Here is a 15,573-nt window from a genome sequence, read left to right on the forward strand (position 1 = left end):
GATGATGTGGGGGGGCTATTTTAATTCCAAAGGCCAAGGGAACTTTATTATGATGCATAGTATCCTGATCCATGAAATAACTGGCCTTTAATAATAATAAAAAACATGCCTGTCTCTGTGCGAATTTAACTTGGGTGTGTGTTTACTTATGCCCCCTGTAGTTTAATGAAGAACATTTACGATACATTATTCATTCACAACGAATTTTTTTGTAATAAAGGCATTGAGATCAATTTCCAAAAGATGTTTTAATATTTCTCTTTTTAGTTAACTTTAGCATGGGTATTTAAACTTATGAGCAGCAGCAGCTGCGGGTTCAACTCCGACCTGTGGCCTTTTGCTGCATGTCATTGCCCTTCTCTCTCCCCTTTCATGTCTACATCTTGGGAAAATAAAGGCCTAAAAATGCCCAGATAAATAATTATTAAAAAAAAACAAAAAAACAGTGATTGCTATGGATTGAGACAGCGCTGTACTCTTACTGCTTTGTAGAGTCTTTGTCGTGCAGCTGTTCAGACTGATGCCATTTATCTGTGTCTGGCGCTTTAGATCCTCCTCCAGCTCCTCCACTTCGTCCGTTAGCATGGACAGTACCTTCTCCTTTTCTCCTGCTTGTCTCTGTCCACACACATAGGACCTGTGGAGACAGAAAACAGTCATGACAGTCATTTACTGTCATTACAATTCAGCACTTTGGTTACCATTTTCTACTTACCTACGTGCCTTTGCATGGCCCAGGTGTACTAAAGAGTAAGTTTACCAGTGAAAATGAAACGTCAAATTTTAAGTTGTACGTGGGAAAATGTTTTAGGTTAAAAGTGAAAAAGGTGTGAGAAAGCTTTAATTATAAAAAATAAATAAAAAAGGGAGAAAAAAGACCCTCACATGGCATCCTGCATGTGTCCTCTTAAGTGGAACGTTATGTCCTTGTGGTTATCTTGCTGTTGGCACTGCAACGCTGCAACTTCTGCCTGAAGATGTTCAATCTGAGCCTCCAGCACTCTAACATCCTCAATGTTCTCCTCGCTCATCTTCTCCATCATCCTGAGGGAGAAACACCAACTGACTCAATCATAAAACATTTGGAAGTTTCATGTTTTCAGTGAATAAGTTCATTGTTCATTCAGTGTTTACATTGCATCTGGACCTGCTAAAAGACAAGGAAGTATCACATATGTGGCCATATAACAATATAATAATTTATGAGTTGATTTATATTTTGGTATTCATAATCTGCAAAGTAACTGTAAAATAAATGTAATAGAGTAAAAAAAGTAAAATATTCACCTCCAATAAGTAGCTAGCGGAGTAACGTTAGAAGTATGAAGTAACGGTAGCATAAAATGGAAATAATCTCAAATAAAGTTCAGTTTAATTGAACAAATGTGACGTTAGTTTATTTACATTCCACCATTGGTGTGTCAATTAACGCCAGGTAACGTTAAAAATCTTCAAAATAGGTTTTATTGTCAAAGTAGTAAAGAAATACACTTGAAAACGCTATAACGTGGGTTAGCTACGTTGATTTTATTCACAGTGCATCATCTAACATGACGATGACTTCAGCAAAAAATAAATGCCCTAGGTAAAGTTAGACCAACTGACATGTTTAAAGTTATTCTTCTTTGTTATAATGTCGAAATACTTATATTAAAGTTATTTTAAAGTACTATATTAAACCCTCCTTTATTCCTCACCTGAATAATTTCTAAGTCTTCCCTCTGCTGCTGAAAACCAAAACAGTTTAGAGCCTCGCGCCCTCTGGACTCTACCACTTTTCACGTGTCGGAGGGGAGAAGAAACTATTTCTGGAAAGAAGAGTCAAATAGCGCCTCTCTTTATTTACAAAATACCGCAAATGTTCATGGATATTTATTTTAAAAGTACACATTAGCGTCGTATCATTGTTAATAGGCAATAAATAATAACCTTACCGAGCTGGGAAGTTTGATAGACCCTTCTACATTGTAAGGCGTATCTGTAACAGCTGATGGTAATCAAGAATGATTACAACGGGTTTGAGCTATCCAAGAAAAATATGGTTATTTCTTCATCAATTAAACGCGATAATTCAACATTTTATAAATAAACTAAACGGCATCCGTTCCTTGCTTCATTTTTATTTATTTATTCTCTAAAGCTGTTGTTGAATGTCTAACAGCGGAACGTTTCGGTTCTGCGGAAACAAGTGCGGAAGGGAAAGTCAGCGGGAATTCAGCAGCGCAGCCCGGACAGAGTTAAGTGTAACACCAGCTGGATACATGTGAGGTAAACATTTGTTGGTTTTTCTGCCGATATAAATTGAACGGGTAGTTGACTGACTTCATAACCTCAGTTATAAGTGCATTTATTTAGAAGTAGCAGTTTATATAGACTCTGTGGGCCGCTGCTTTAGTTCTTACAACCATTCAGAGAATACCTTGCCCTGTGACTGTCTCTGCCTCACACTCACACTGTAACGTTACTTGTTCTACTTGGACTCAGTACACTTTTTGTTAGCATCCATACTGTTTTTACGACTGACCTGTAGCGTATTTATATTATAGCATTGTCTAAAGTGCACATGTCGGATCTATAGTATTCATATCATACCTCCAGATGTGTAGTCTTTATATATTGTCCAATCTTTTACAACCTGTTGAAGCCTACTTAACATTACACTTGCACTATAACTTTTATACTCATACTGGCTATTGCTGTAGCACATGTTTATACTAGCTATTCACACTGTATACATCTTTGCATATTTATTACACACTGTCCATTCTGATAAAACTATACAGTACTGGACAAGAATTCAGATTCTTTTACCTAAATAAAAGTCACAATACTACACTGTAACAAAAATAATCTGTTAAAAGTTCTCCAAGTAAAAGTCCTACATTTCACGTTTCAATCAAAGGTACGCAAATTCGTAAACGACAAAGTTACAAAAAATGAAATTAGTTCTTATTAATCCTTTATCAAACATTGTCACTGAGTACATTGGGTATCGCAAATGATTTCCCCAATCAATTCAATGTCGATTTCTGTGTGAAAATTGATTAGGTTAGATACATTTCAGTTACAATACCATTTGCTTGGATATAAAAGATCTCAGAGAACTCATGCTGTAAATTGTACAAGCAAGAAGCAACCCTCAAAAAAAAAAAAAATATATATATATATATATATATATATATATTTTTTTTTAAAGATGTTTTTGGTGCTTTTACCTTTTATTAAGTGGATAGAGATGAAAGGGGGTGAGAGATAGTGGAACCTTGCGCTGTTGCAGGACTCAGCCAACATGGGTCGAACACTCTTACTGGGTGAGCTAGAGCCCACCCCTCAAATATATAATTTAATGCAACAGGTTAATGTTCACATTAAGAACTGACCCCCAAAAAGTTTTTTTTAAAAGTACTTTTTACTTACACATCCATGGTGAAAGAAGTTAAAAGATAGATTTTGGGATTTTATTAATCGATATCACATCACTCAAAAAAAAGCTCAATTTGAATTGGAGAGTTGATCCTTAAAACCCAGCCCTGGTCAGTGCAGATACTCGCACGAAAACTTTGTGGTTCATTAAAGTTGCCCCCCCATCTATGGTCTGTTGATGAGGGACTGAACAATTTGATGGCTAACCTCTGGTGTTTGTTGTCTGTGCAGTGACGGTGTTGTCGTGGATACGGAGCGATGAGACGGCTGTACGTCGGCGGGTTGAGCCACACGGTCACCCAGAAGGATCTAAAGGATCGATTCGGAAAGTTTGGAGAAGTGGAGGATGTGGAGCTCCGGACCAGGAGGGACGACGAGGGTGAGGAATCCAACACGCGCTCTGACCCTCAGACAGCCTCGATGAGGAGGAGGATGATAACAGCGTTCTGATTTTTATTTCATTGTGATTATTTCTATGCTGTATGTTTCCCTTCCTTGCGTTAAAGGAGGCTCTCATAGCCGATACTTCAGTTTTAAGTACATGCGTTCTGTTGTTAATGGGTAATCAATTACCCTTACCCTCCTGTAGTGAACAGAAACGTTTCAGGCTCCTTTTCTATTTCTGGATGTTACTGTTACGATTCCATCAGATAAAAAGGATTACATATTTAGTTGTTTTATATTGTTTTTGTTCCTCACTGACCTGCTTGTGTTCTGACTCTTGTTGCAGGTGTTCCTTACAAAACCTTTGGCTACATTAACATCAACATTTCAGACGCTGACCTGAAGAAATGTAAGTGAGCTAATCCATCCATCAAAACTGTCAGAACACATTTCTGTCAAACACACTTCATAGACTTTTTTTCAGTTTCTAGAAATAAAAACAGAATCAAGGAAATCGCTGCTGAATTCTGGAACCGTGTTATTGTGTTAGTGTCCTTTACCCTGTGTTTAGCGTAACTGAGCTGAGATCAGCGTGTTTCCTCTGCAGGTTTGACGGTGCTGAATAAATCCAAATGGAAAGGAGGAACTCTGCAGATTGAAACAGCCAAGGAGAGTTTCCTACACAGGTACAGTCATGTTCTTCTCACCATGAACGTCTTCGCGCAGTCTAATATTAACACAATAATGACTATGGGCTGAGAGGAAGTGGACATATTAAAAAATCCGTCAATGTAATTTTAAGAAAGGCTGAAACTAACAATTACTCTCAGGATCGACTAATCGGTTCATTATTTTCTGGATTAAGTACTAAACCGTTTTATCCATAAAATGTCTGAAAAGACTGCCATCACATTTTCCCTGAGTCCAAAGTGACCAACTGTCCAAAACCCAAAGACATTTATTAATTTACAATAATGTAAAAAAAAAAGAAGTAAAAATGCAGTAAGTCCTAACATCTGAGAAGCTGCAACCAGAGAAAAAATAGTATGTATTCTACCCCCCGGAACCACACACTGATGGTCTATGATGATAGGTTGCTCCTGGTCCCAGTGGGTGGTGAGTTTGTGGTCTTTGTGTCTTTAGACTGGCTGAGGAGCGGCAGACGGCAGCGGAGCAGCGCCTCCCGCAGACTGCAGCTAAGGACGAGAGACAGAAGCTGCTGGACTCAATGAGCAAAGCTGGTGTGGACAACTTCACCATGAAGGCTGCCGTGCCAGGGACCGAAATACCAGGACACAAGGTCTAGTCATCTACTGCTTCCTGTTTGGGTTTGGACATCAGATTCAACAGAGCCCAAATAATACTTTATTTCAATTTTAGGCCAATATCAATATCAGTAAATTCTTTTAGCATTGTAAAAATAGATGAAATGTAATGAAGACACTGGTCTCCATTGCCTCATACATATCTTTTGCATTCTGACAGTTGTTCATGTTTAGAAGTACTCGGCCTGGGCAGAAATATGGAGGCACCCAAGTGTGTCTTTACCATACATTCTCATAAAAATATAACGTCTCAAATAACAGCCAAGAAAAACAATTACAGGCCGAGTAAAAACGACCCACTGTGGAGGGTGAAATAATGCCTGTAGCCAACAACAATGACTAACATGATACATTCACAGCAGTAATTCAGAGTGGTGTCATGCTCACCACTCTGCTCGCTTAAACGTCTTTTCCTTAACTGGTGTTAAGCTGCGCTCAATTAAAACCTTCCTGTAGATTTTTCATATTAAAGCCTGCAAACGAAGACCTTGTTCTCTCTGCCGTCCAGGTAAAAGAATGAACGGTAGATGTCTTTATTAAACGCACAGCATCATGTGTGAGCGTGAAGGCGCTGACTGTCCTCTGGGCGCTCTGGTTTCAGGACTGGGTGGTCAGTAAATTTGGACGAGTCCTCCCCGTCCTGCAGCTCAGGAGTCAGAGAGGCAGCAGAGCTCGGACCCTGAAGTACGACCCGTCCAAATACAGCCACAACATCCGCAAGCTGGACCGGTCCACCGCAGACCAGCCCACCGCGGACCAGCCCACCCCTGTCACCCAGCTCACCTGGGAGGTGCAGGGAGGGGACGATAACATCAGCAAGAAGAGGCGGGGGGAGTTTCCTCCATACGAGCCACCGACACGCAAGAAGAGTCGGACAGACGTGGTCACCTCCCACACTGCTGAGGGCAGAACCAGGTACTGGTGCAGTGCTCTCTGATGCTAACAACCTAACCCTAAAGGTTCCTCTTGGTCCCGGGATTCACAACTCCCAGATTTACCTAGAGAGTCGTATTCAGAATTTCTGGGATTCTCAGAAGTGTGTATCTGATCCGTAGCTGATTTTTAACATTCTCAAAGATTATCCCTGTTTTCCTGGATTTGTTTGAGCACCCTGCTGCATTCTGGATTTCCCAAAACTTCCTACTAACTCCTGTAAAGTTTGTACTGGTTTCTGGTCTTCCCAGAAGTCCCAGCTTGTTCATGACTTTCCATATTTTCCCAGTTCTTTCCAGGATTCTCAGTAGTGCCTTCTAGTTTATTGGATTTCCAAATGTTCCTAAATGTTTCTCTAATTTCTGCTGGCTACTCTGTGAGCCCTGCTGGTTTCAGGTATTACAGATTTCAAAGTGTTGATAAAGGATTTCTACTTGTTTCTGGGATTCCTAACTCTTCCTAATGGTTTTTGGAATCCCTATTAATTATTATCCCTATAATTCTTACTTGATTCCCAACACCCAAAGCTAGTTGATTTGTTGAATTCCCAAATGCTCTCACTGATTACTTTGATTGAGATTAAAGTGGTTTCTTGAGTTATTATTCAAGCTCAACCAATATTATTGGCCAATATTATTGGTATCCGCATTTATAATGGCCGATTAAAAAAATGTTTTTAATTCATCAGAATCTTTTATAATGACAAATAAATTATTCTGATAAATAAATATTTAAAAAATAAAATAAAAACAGACGGTCAACCATGTTATGAGCGTTGATGTTGCATAATCTTTTTAAATAACTAAATATAGTATCGTTATCAGCCTTAAAAATCCTTTATCGGTCAGGCTCTGCTTATTTTCAAACATTTTCCATTTGATATAGAAACTGAAAAATATCAAAACCTTTCTTTGGTTTTTGATGTTTTTCTCACAGATACTGTATTTTGTATATTTACTCCAAGATGGGAAAATACAGCATAATTCCAAGAAGTGTGGACTTGAGGGTAGTATTGTGACTTTTACATCAGTTGTATTTTAGATCAACTCATTTCATGATTTCTTTGTTGGTATTTATAATTAAATATTCCTTACAGTTTGGCGAGGAACAATTATTAATTTTTAGGTGTCCTATAATATTTGAGTATTAAGATTTACAGTAACTCTATCTACTTCTGGGATCTCCACAGTGTGTTACTCTGCTCATCGTTCTCTCAGGTTGAAGCAGATTGTTGACTCCGTCGACGGCACCGCGGCTCATCAGATCACCAACGGATACGAGCCACCAGCCGACCACAGACTGGCTCCGGGGCGGGGGCCACGTTTGGCTGACAGTGATATGGATTCAGACGAGGAAATCCACAGAATGGCGAGGGCCCGCTACACCTCCCATGCTGCACTGCGGCAGGAAGAGGAGGATGATAAGCTGGAAGTCGTCGGTCTGGACTACTTGGAGAAGTCCAGTCGTGCTCGTCGGCAGCAGAAAGGTAACAAACACATTCCTCTTTTTGAGAATTGGAATTTTTCTCATTGGCATTTTTCTTCTAGAGGAGCTTCTTCTTGAATAAATATATACTGGGAAAAAAAAGCTCATTTATATTTGGTTAATGAAGAAAAGTCACCAAAGTATATAGTGAGCGGTACATTTTAACAGTGTGGAAATAAACGTATCCGTGCTCAAACTATGGAGAGGAGACATTTCTTGGATAGCCTTTGAAAAACTATTGGACTATTGGCTGATATTTCATCCAAGGCAATTTATTGGTGAAAATAAGATAATAGAATTCTGAAAATAAGATAATGGAATAAAAAAACTCATTTTGTTGAATGTTAGAGCAATTTAAATTAAAAATAAGATTAAGACATAATTGAACTTGCGCGGAGAATTTACATTTCATCACTCTGTTGTTGTCTGGACCAACTCGTAGTTCCAAGCAGGTTTGTATATTTAGTGGCGGAAGCTCAGGATGTGTCTAATGACGAGGCAAAAACTCTTAACTATGCTGTGGAAATGGGACAAACTGTGCACGAACGAGCTTTTCTTTTGGATTCCAGGTAGCGACGAAGACGAGAATGAGTACGACTCGGCAGACACAGATGAACTGTTCGCCTCCAGGAAAGCTCCTCCTCCAGCGCAGGAGAGACTGGCTCGGCCCACTGCAGAACTGCTCGCAGGAAACAACACAGACAGGAAGGGAAAGACGAAGAAGAAGAAAGGTAAAGCTGGAGAGAAGGAGGACAATTCAGCAGATTCTGAAAAACACGTCGCCTCCAGGAAACCGTCCTCCGCACAGCAGAGTGCGGATTATGATCAGCACGGTTCTCAGAACCAAAGTAAGAAGATAAAAGTCGTCCCTGTTGTAAAACCCCCTTCCTCCGGATCAGATAGTGATGATGATGATGATGATGATGATGAAGAGGAGGAGGAGGAGAAGTTAGAATCGGATGATTACAGTTCCGATTCTGATTATGAAGCCATGTTTTCTAACGCCACCCGTCTGGAGCTCTCTCTGGCTGATCTACAGAGGCTTGCTGAAGAATCCCAGCAGACCTGTAAGACCACGGCTCCCAGCATGCTCAGCACCTCCCCGGAACAAGAAATGAACCTCACGTCCAGACCTCCAGACCGACCCGCTCCCAAGAAAGGCACGACGCCGGAAGAGATCCTCGCCGCCCTCATGGAGGAGGACAGCAGCGAGGACGAGCAGAAGAAGACGAAGAAAAGTAAAGGGGTCGTGTCAGCGCCGCTGCCTGCCTTTCAGGGGACGAGAGCCCTAAACGGCAGGTCACAAACAGAGCAGTGTCAGAGGAAACGGAAAGAAGAGGATGAAGAGGAGAAGGAGGGGGGAAGAGGCGGTCAGGTTAAAAAACAGAAGCTGGGCTCTGAAGCTCCTCAGCTGAACCCCAGAGGAGCTGGCGGTAAAACCAGCGGACAGAAACACAGAGACACACAGGGTACATCTTCGGAGGAGGAGAAAGCTCAGACTAGCAGTGAGGAGGAGGAGGAGGAGGAGGAGGAGGAGGAGGAGGCTCAGACTAGCAGTGAGGAGGAGGAGGAGAGCATGAAGGCCAATCAGACTGACGTTAGAGCTAAAGCTGCAGCAACAGCTTCACCTTCGTCCTCCAGCTCCTCCGCTGAGGAAGAGATGATTTCAGCTGACGCTGCCATGAAAGCAGCTCCTCCCCCTGCTCCTCGCAGCAAGTCCTCCTCCAGCGAGGAAGAGGAGGAGGAGGAGGAAGAAGAAGAAGAGGAGGAGGCTCCTCCCCGGGTGGCATTAGGAGCTGCGGAGGAAGAGGAGCGGCAGAGGAAGGCCAACACGAGGAGGCTGGCTGCCGTCAAGCAGAGACAGAAAGAGGCGGAAGAACACAAGAAGCTGATCCAGGGAGCTCTGGCCAACCTGGTGGGTGCAGCGTGGCTCAGGGTCCAGCCCCTTCCTGGGAGGGCTGCTGGAGCTTGGATCTGGCCTAAATGGCTTTAATTACAACACATTATTAAATGGATGATTTTTAAAAAGATATTATAACCTATTTAGTAAGCTAAGTCTTGACTTGGGTTAGCCTTCTTTTAACTCTGCGTTGGTTTGCATCTTAAAATGAAACCTGCAGTCACTGATTGTTTTTGCCACTTATGCAACCATTGACACATTTTCACCTTTGGAGTACTCGGGTGTGTAGGAACACATCCAGCCACACACATGGGGGAACATTAGCATTCATATGGAGTTGTGTTTAATTCTTAATATTCATCTCCATTAGGATGCTCCGACAGCAGGAGCAGGGAAGCACATAGTCTTTGGCTCTGACGATGAGGGTGATGATGGTGTTGGTAGTGGTGCAGATAAGCAGCAGACAACCTCCATGGTCACTCCGTCTAAGAAGAGACTGTTCCAGGACAGCCAATCAGAGGATGAGGCAGCAGTCAATGAGAAGAACACAACTCGAGAAAAGGTGAGTGAAGAGTTACTGGTGGTCCGTAGTTGGTTTAGACTCTACCTGTGAATTTATGTAATTATCCGTATGTGTTTATTATTTATCCTTTGTGTGTGGGGGGGTGTGCTGTGTCTGAAGCCATCGGGCTCTCAGCTGTTTGGCGGCAGTGACAACGAGGAGGATGCTGATGAAGAGGAGGATGGCAGCAGGTTCGACATCAGGCCTCAGTTTGAAGGCCAAGCAGGACAGAAGGTGAGAAACATTTCATGGTGATCTGTAGTATGCTTACATATCTGTGTGTGTGCGGGTGTTGGTGTGGGTGTGTGATATACTATTTATTTATTTATTTATTTACTTATTGCATCAATTTAACGCAAATTTATAAATGTGTTGTCCAGCTGATGGAACTGCAGTCTCGCTTCGGGACTGACCAGCGTTTCAGGATGGACTCTCGCTTCCTAGAGGAGGATGAGGACAAAGAGGAGGAGTCAGGTTAGGCTGAGGGTGGGGGGGTGTGCTCTGGTCCATGTCTGTAGAAACGCAGGTCAAGATAAAGAAAGGATGACGTTTCCTTTACAGTGACGCAGGGGACTGATTATGGTTATATAATAATATAATGTTACTGACATGTTGACATGATGCTGATTAGTGCAGCAGGGGGTGGGATACAGTCCTCCAATCAGGAGAATCAAATGTGTGATTCCACAGATGCATGCAAGTTGATGAATAAGATTTGACATTTAAACATTTAAATGAATTAGCTTATTGGTCTATTTGTCCGTCTCACACTTGTTGATGAATTTGATCATGTTTGTTTTCAGAAGTTAGGTTTATTTCATTGGCATCTTGTTTTTGCTGCTAAATATTGAATATTTTTCCACTTGCAGTAAGTTTTGTTAAGGGGGCTTGTCTTGAGGATGGTGCTAAGAAAGCTAATGGGTTTGTTAAAATCTAAAGGGAGATGATATAGATATAGATCTGGAACTATCTGACCAATGTGACCATCCAGTATTAAACCTGTGAGCCTCTCTTCTCCGGTGAATAAAGCAACTGTTTGGGATTCAGGCAAAAAGAAGAGCGTGGCTGAGGAAGAGGAGGCTCTGGACGAGGAGAGGAAGAAGAACCTGTCCATCCTGCAGAGCGTCCTCGGCAGCAGCCAACAGCCCTGCAGCAGCAAGACGGCCAGCAAAGGCAAGACGTTCAGGTCAGCCTCACCGCTCTGGCACCCCCAGAGTCTGGAGCACCGCCCCTTCTGGACTGGTTCCACTTCTTATTTATTTGTCATTCTCTATGTCAGAAATCTTCATACTGTTCATATTGTAATATAATACTTATATAATAACATAATACTCTTTATTCCAGCACCCTTTGCACTATGCTCCACAATTAAAATAATAACTATCATAATTATAATTTACTCCTGCATACCTTGCACTCTTCATTGCACTATTGTCTCAACCTGTCCATATTGTTTCTGTTTATAGTGTGTATATATTAGTGTGTATATAGTAGTGTGTGTGTGTGTGTATAAATTATATAGTTTGTTTTTTATGAGTAAGCACATTGTGAGCAATATGATCCAAAGCAAGATTCTTCATACGTGTCCTCGTGCCTGGCAAATAAAGCTGATTCTGATTCCGATAAAACTGAAAAAATGCTAAAAGAAATGTGTGTTTGCAGAGACGTCTCCGCGCTGCATTACGACCCCAGCAAAGAGGAGCACGCTGCGTTTGAGACTAAAACCGATGAAACCAAGAAGGAGAGGTACGGATCGTTTGACAGATATTGACTGTGTTAACCAGAAATCTTGTATTTGAGAAACTTTCATTTCTATGTGAAATTGAACTCTTCATTATGTCCACATTATCAGCTCTACCTGTTCCCCTGTGAAACTGTCATGTGATCTGTTGTCGTCACAGCAAATCGGCCAGAAGGAAGAAGAGGGAGGAGGCTCAGAAACTTCCGGAGGTTTCTAAGGAGATTTACTACGACGTGTCCGGCGACCTGAAGGCCGTGTTTGGTCAAACCAAGAAGGAGGACGCCGCTGGAGAAGACGAGAAGACGAACTGGGACCAAGAGGAAGAACAAGACGAAGAGGAGAAGGAGGAGGAAGGAGGGAAGGAAGAACAGCCAGCCCTGCAATCATCTCTCCTCTCTGAGAAAGAGGAGGCGTCTGGATTTAAATTCTCCTTCTTTGGAGACGACCCGGAAACAGGAAGTGGAGAGACCGGTAGGTCATATCTCAGATATTTACCCCAGACTGTCAGAGGGAAGATATGTTTTCCTAATTTTGAAATCTCTCTGCCAACAGAGTACAAAGTAGAAAGCATCCAGGCACCAAAGGTGTCATGGCAAAAAGACCTACGTTTCCATGACAGCAGCTCAGATGAAGATGAGGAAGAGCAGGAGGAAGAGGAAGAGGAAGAGCAAAGCAACGTCGCTTTAACCACAGAGTGAGAAAAATGAAGCCGATGTGGATTGCATGACATCTACAGTCAGTTACTGCTAGCGCTGCAGCTAGCCACTGTTGTCATTAGCCATTAGTCTGCTGAGTAGTTTCCTATTTAATCAAATGTTTATATAAAATGTCAGAAAACAGTAAAAATGGCTTTTATAATTCCCCACAGCCCAAGGTGGCGTCTTCATTGTCCTTGTTTTATCTGACCAATACAAAAATATATATTCTTAATATCAATTATGACTAAGAAAAGCTGGAAATGCTGACATTTAAGAAACAGCAAATCAATTGACAAAATAGTTGTGGGATGAATAGATTAATGGAATATATGTTTGAGCATTAATGGGGTTGCAACTACAAAAGTAGCTGTGTGGGGAACGGGGGGGGGACGTGACACGTGCCTACTCCGCACTGCTACACACCTGGCAAATCACTGCTTAAAGTGTGTGTGTGTTCGTGTTCGTGTGTGTGTTTGTGTTCGTGTGTGTGTTCGTGTTCGTGTTCGTGTTCACAGAGAGGAGACTCCTTCAAAGACAGATCTATTCTTCTTCTATCCTGAGGACAGCAGACTGACAGGTAGGATGAAGATTATAAATAAATATGTTTTTGTGGTCCCAGTGGTACTGTTAAAATGTTTTCCCGGGGTGAAACCAACATTACAGAAAACTACAGGATTAATCTCAATGTTGTACTTTTCCTTTAATGTTGATGGGGCATTTTTTCTCTTTCCTCCATCAGAGGGCCCCAGGTTGTTCTGTCGTGCCTCTCACCTGGAGGAGCAGAGGGAGCAGTGGGAGGAAAGGAGGAGCGAGCTCAGACAGGTACGCAGCATGATCGGAAACCAGCATCACATTTACCTTGTGAAATGTGACATTTACCTAAATCTACTTTGGGTTTGTAAATTTTACATATATATAAGCAATGTCACATTAATCACAACAACCACTACTAGTAAGCTAGTAGTTTACACTGTTGATCAGTGTTACAGTATTTAAGTTTAAGTGCACTTTATTGTTGTGTGTATTCAAAATTCTTGTGCTCTGCCTTAACTCAGGTGACACACTACAGACCTACATACACATTGATTCATGTACACACACACTAGACCCCGACTGATATATCAGCGGGCCGATATTAGGCATTTCCTGATTTATAAGTATCGGCATTTATAATGGCCCATTTTTTTCAGAATCATTTATAGTGACAAGTAAATGATTCTGATCAATTAATATTTAAAAAATAAAATAAAACCGGATGGTCAACAATGTTATGAGCGTTGGCCCTGCATAGTCTGTCCACCAGAGGGCGCTCTAACACGTTCCTGTTGGCAACACTGATTTTTTGTTTTGTTTTTTGTTATTAACTTTTTGTTCAAAGGACTTTAAGTTTCATATATAATATATTTGGATGTTCATCTGTTCTGTTGTAACGATAAAACAAATTATCATATTTTAGTGAGAACTACAACTACTAATAACTACAAATAACTAATGTTAGGGAAATCTTTTTTTCTTATGCATTTCTGGATTTAAAAAAAAAAGTATATTGGCATGTTGGATTTTTAAATACCAAATATTCGTATCGGTATTGGCCTCAAAAATCCTTTATCGGTTGGGCTCTAATGTACACAATCATTCATACACAAAATACTGTACACGATCACACAGCAAATGAGGTGCATATGGGTGCATTAGCTGTTCAGTAACCTGACCGGTAGAGAGAAACAATTACTGAGATGGGTGGTTTGTGATTTGATGCTCCGGTAACATGTCATTTATGAGTCGCCATGGTATGGCGCCATCTTGATACACTTTTCACCCTCCCTATCTGTTCTGTCATTCTCCATTGCCTCTGCTCAAGCCTTGCTACACTAATCTAGCAGTTCAAACATCTCTGAACCACTGTTTGGACAGTTAGTGAAGGTAGAGACTGCTCTCCGTGTCGGTTGTTAAAAAAGCTTCAGGTCCGGGGGTTTTACTACAGTTCAATGTAGTCTCTGACTGTCATATGTATTTTCTAGGTATTGATATGACTGATACACGTTGTTGTTGTTGTTGTTGTTGTTCTTTCACCCATCTTGCAATGCTCTTGATCACAGCATCAGTAATGTAAGTTTGGGTCCTCTAGTGTTTAGGGTCTTTCAACATTAGGCACCCTGGTCCAGATAAGCCAGTCAGGGACAATCAGGCCCCGCCTTGTGTAAAAGTAGCTACAGTCATCTACCGGGTCGCCCCTCCACAGCACAGCTGAATGCCTTTGAAGATTCTTCTTCACACGTAGAATTCTACAGGTTGTTCCACACATTCACAAATCCAAATGCACGTACAGTGCACACAAAACCTCTCCTTACATAAGCCCATTGAGTTGTTCCCATTTTATTTGGCTTGTGCTTGTACATGTTATTGTAGACCAAAAAAGCCTGAATTTTAAGATCTTTCTACTTTCTTGTCTGTTTCCACAGGAGTACCGCAAAAAACACAAGGACGCCCGCAGGAAGCTTAAGTCCTCCCAGAAGAGCTGAAGATTATGGGAGGTTATGGGAGGTTATGGGAGGTCTCTGTGTTTCAGTTTGGAATCACTGGTCTGGACTTCAGAATTATTTCTCCCCCCTCTGTGCCATTTTGTGTCCCAGACTGGTTTTAGCAATCAGCCGGAGGAACACCAAACGGCCTCTGAAGACACAGACACCAAGTGAAAGATCATCAGTTTCATATATTTTTTTTTTTTTTTGTTAATACTGAAATATTTTGTTGTCAGAACTTCCTGTTGGTCCATCTGGTTTGGTTTTCTCATTAATTGACATGGAAACAATGCTGCAAATGAACTTCTGGACAATCCACAGCAGCAGCCAATCACAGCTTCAGAGGACCAAACCTGTTGTAAAAAATATTAATAAATGATTTAACAAACAAATGGTCAAATAAATAGAGAAAGAAGGGTTAACAATATGATGAAACTTTATTGCACATTATGTTATTTTACTGATGCCCAAGGCTGCATTTTCTTGATCCAGTAATTTATCCATTAATTTTTATTTATATATATATATATTTATATATATACATACATACATACATGTACTGTATGTGTGTGCGTCAATTTCTGGTTCAGATCTTAGACA

General features: G+C 41.3%; 2 protein-coding genes across 4 annotated transcripts in view; one reads left to right on the forward strand and one right to left on the reverse strand.

Annotated features, from left to right (window-relative positions):
• cenpp (centromere protein P) overlaps window positions 1-1,818 on the reverse strand; it is a 101,743-nt gene extending 99,925 nt beyond the window's left edge. Inside the window, exons 1-3 of the mRNA XM_032514630.1 lie at window positions 1,698-1,818; window positions 886-1,044; window positions 483-637 (exon numbers count right to left, since the gene is read on the reverse strand). Of these exons, the coding sequence (XP_032370521.1) occupies window positions 483-637; window positions 886-1,043 (313 nt within the window). The 5' untranslated portion in view covers window position 1,044; window positions 1,698-1,818. The remainder of the gene's footprint in view (window positions 1-482; window positions 638-885; window positions 1,045-1,697) is intronic.
• A 252-nt stretch (window positions 1,819-2,070) lies between these two features.
• On the forward strand, window positions 2,071-15,400 carry nol8 (nucleolar protein 8). Of its 3 annotated transcripts, none has more exons than XM_032514616.1 (18): window positions 2,071-2,268; window positions 3,655-3,802; window positions 4,154-4,216; window positions 4,415-4,493; window positions 4,951-5,107; window positions 5,734-6,047; window positions 7,283-7,553; window positions 8,113-9,465; window positions 9,821-10,013; window positions 10,122-10,246; window positions 10,393-10,486; window positions 11,060-11,198; window positions 11,675-11,758; window positions 11,914-12,224; window positions 12,306-12,447; window positions 12,967-13,028; window positions 13,191-13,273; window positions 14,914-15,400. In XM_032514616.1, exons 2-18 carry the CDS (start codon window positions 3,682-3,684, stop codon window positions 14,971-14,973), a joined length of 3,651 nt encoding a protein of 1,216 aa, XP_032370507.1. In that variant the 5' UTR covers window positions 2,071-2,268; window positions 3,655-3,681; the 3' UTR covers window positions 14,974-15,400. The 3 variants fall into 3 exon arrangements, with proteins under 3 accessions (XP_032370507.1, XP_032370508.1, XP_032370509.1); XM_032514617.1 differs by having other exon boundaries at window positions 7,283-7,551; window positions 8,120-9,465; XM_032514618.1 differs by lacking the exon at window positions 2,071-2,268 and having other exon boundaries at window positions 3,665-3,802; window positions 7,283-7,551; window positions 8,120-9,465; window positions 9,821-10,012; window positions 10,133-10,246.
• The last annotated feature ends 173 nt before the right edge of the window (window positions 15,401-15,573 follow it).

The sequence above is a fragment of the Etheostoma spectabile genome, chromosome 4, assembly GCF_008692095.1.
Source record: "Etheostoma spectabile isolate EspeVRDwgs_2016 chromosome 4, UIUC_Espe_1.0, whole genome shotgun sequence".
NCBI classification, from domain to species: Eukaryota; Metazoa; Chordata; class Actinopteri; order Perciformes; family Percidae; genus Etheostoma; species Etheostoma spectabile.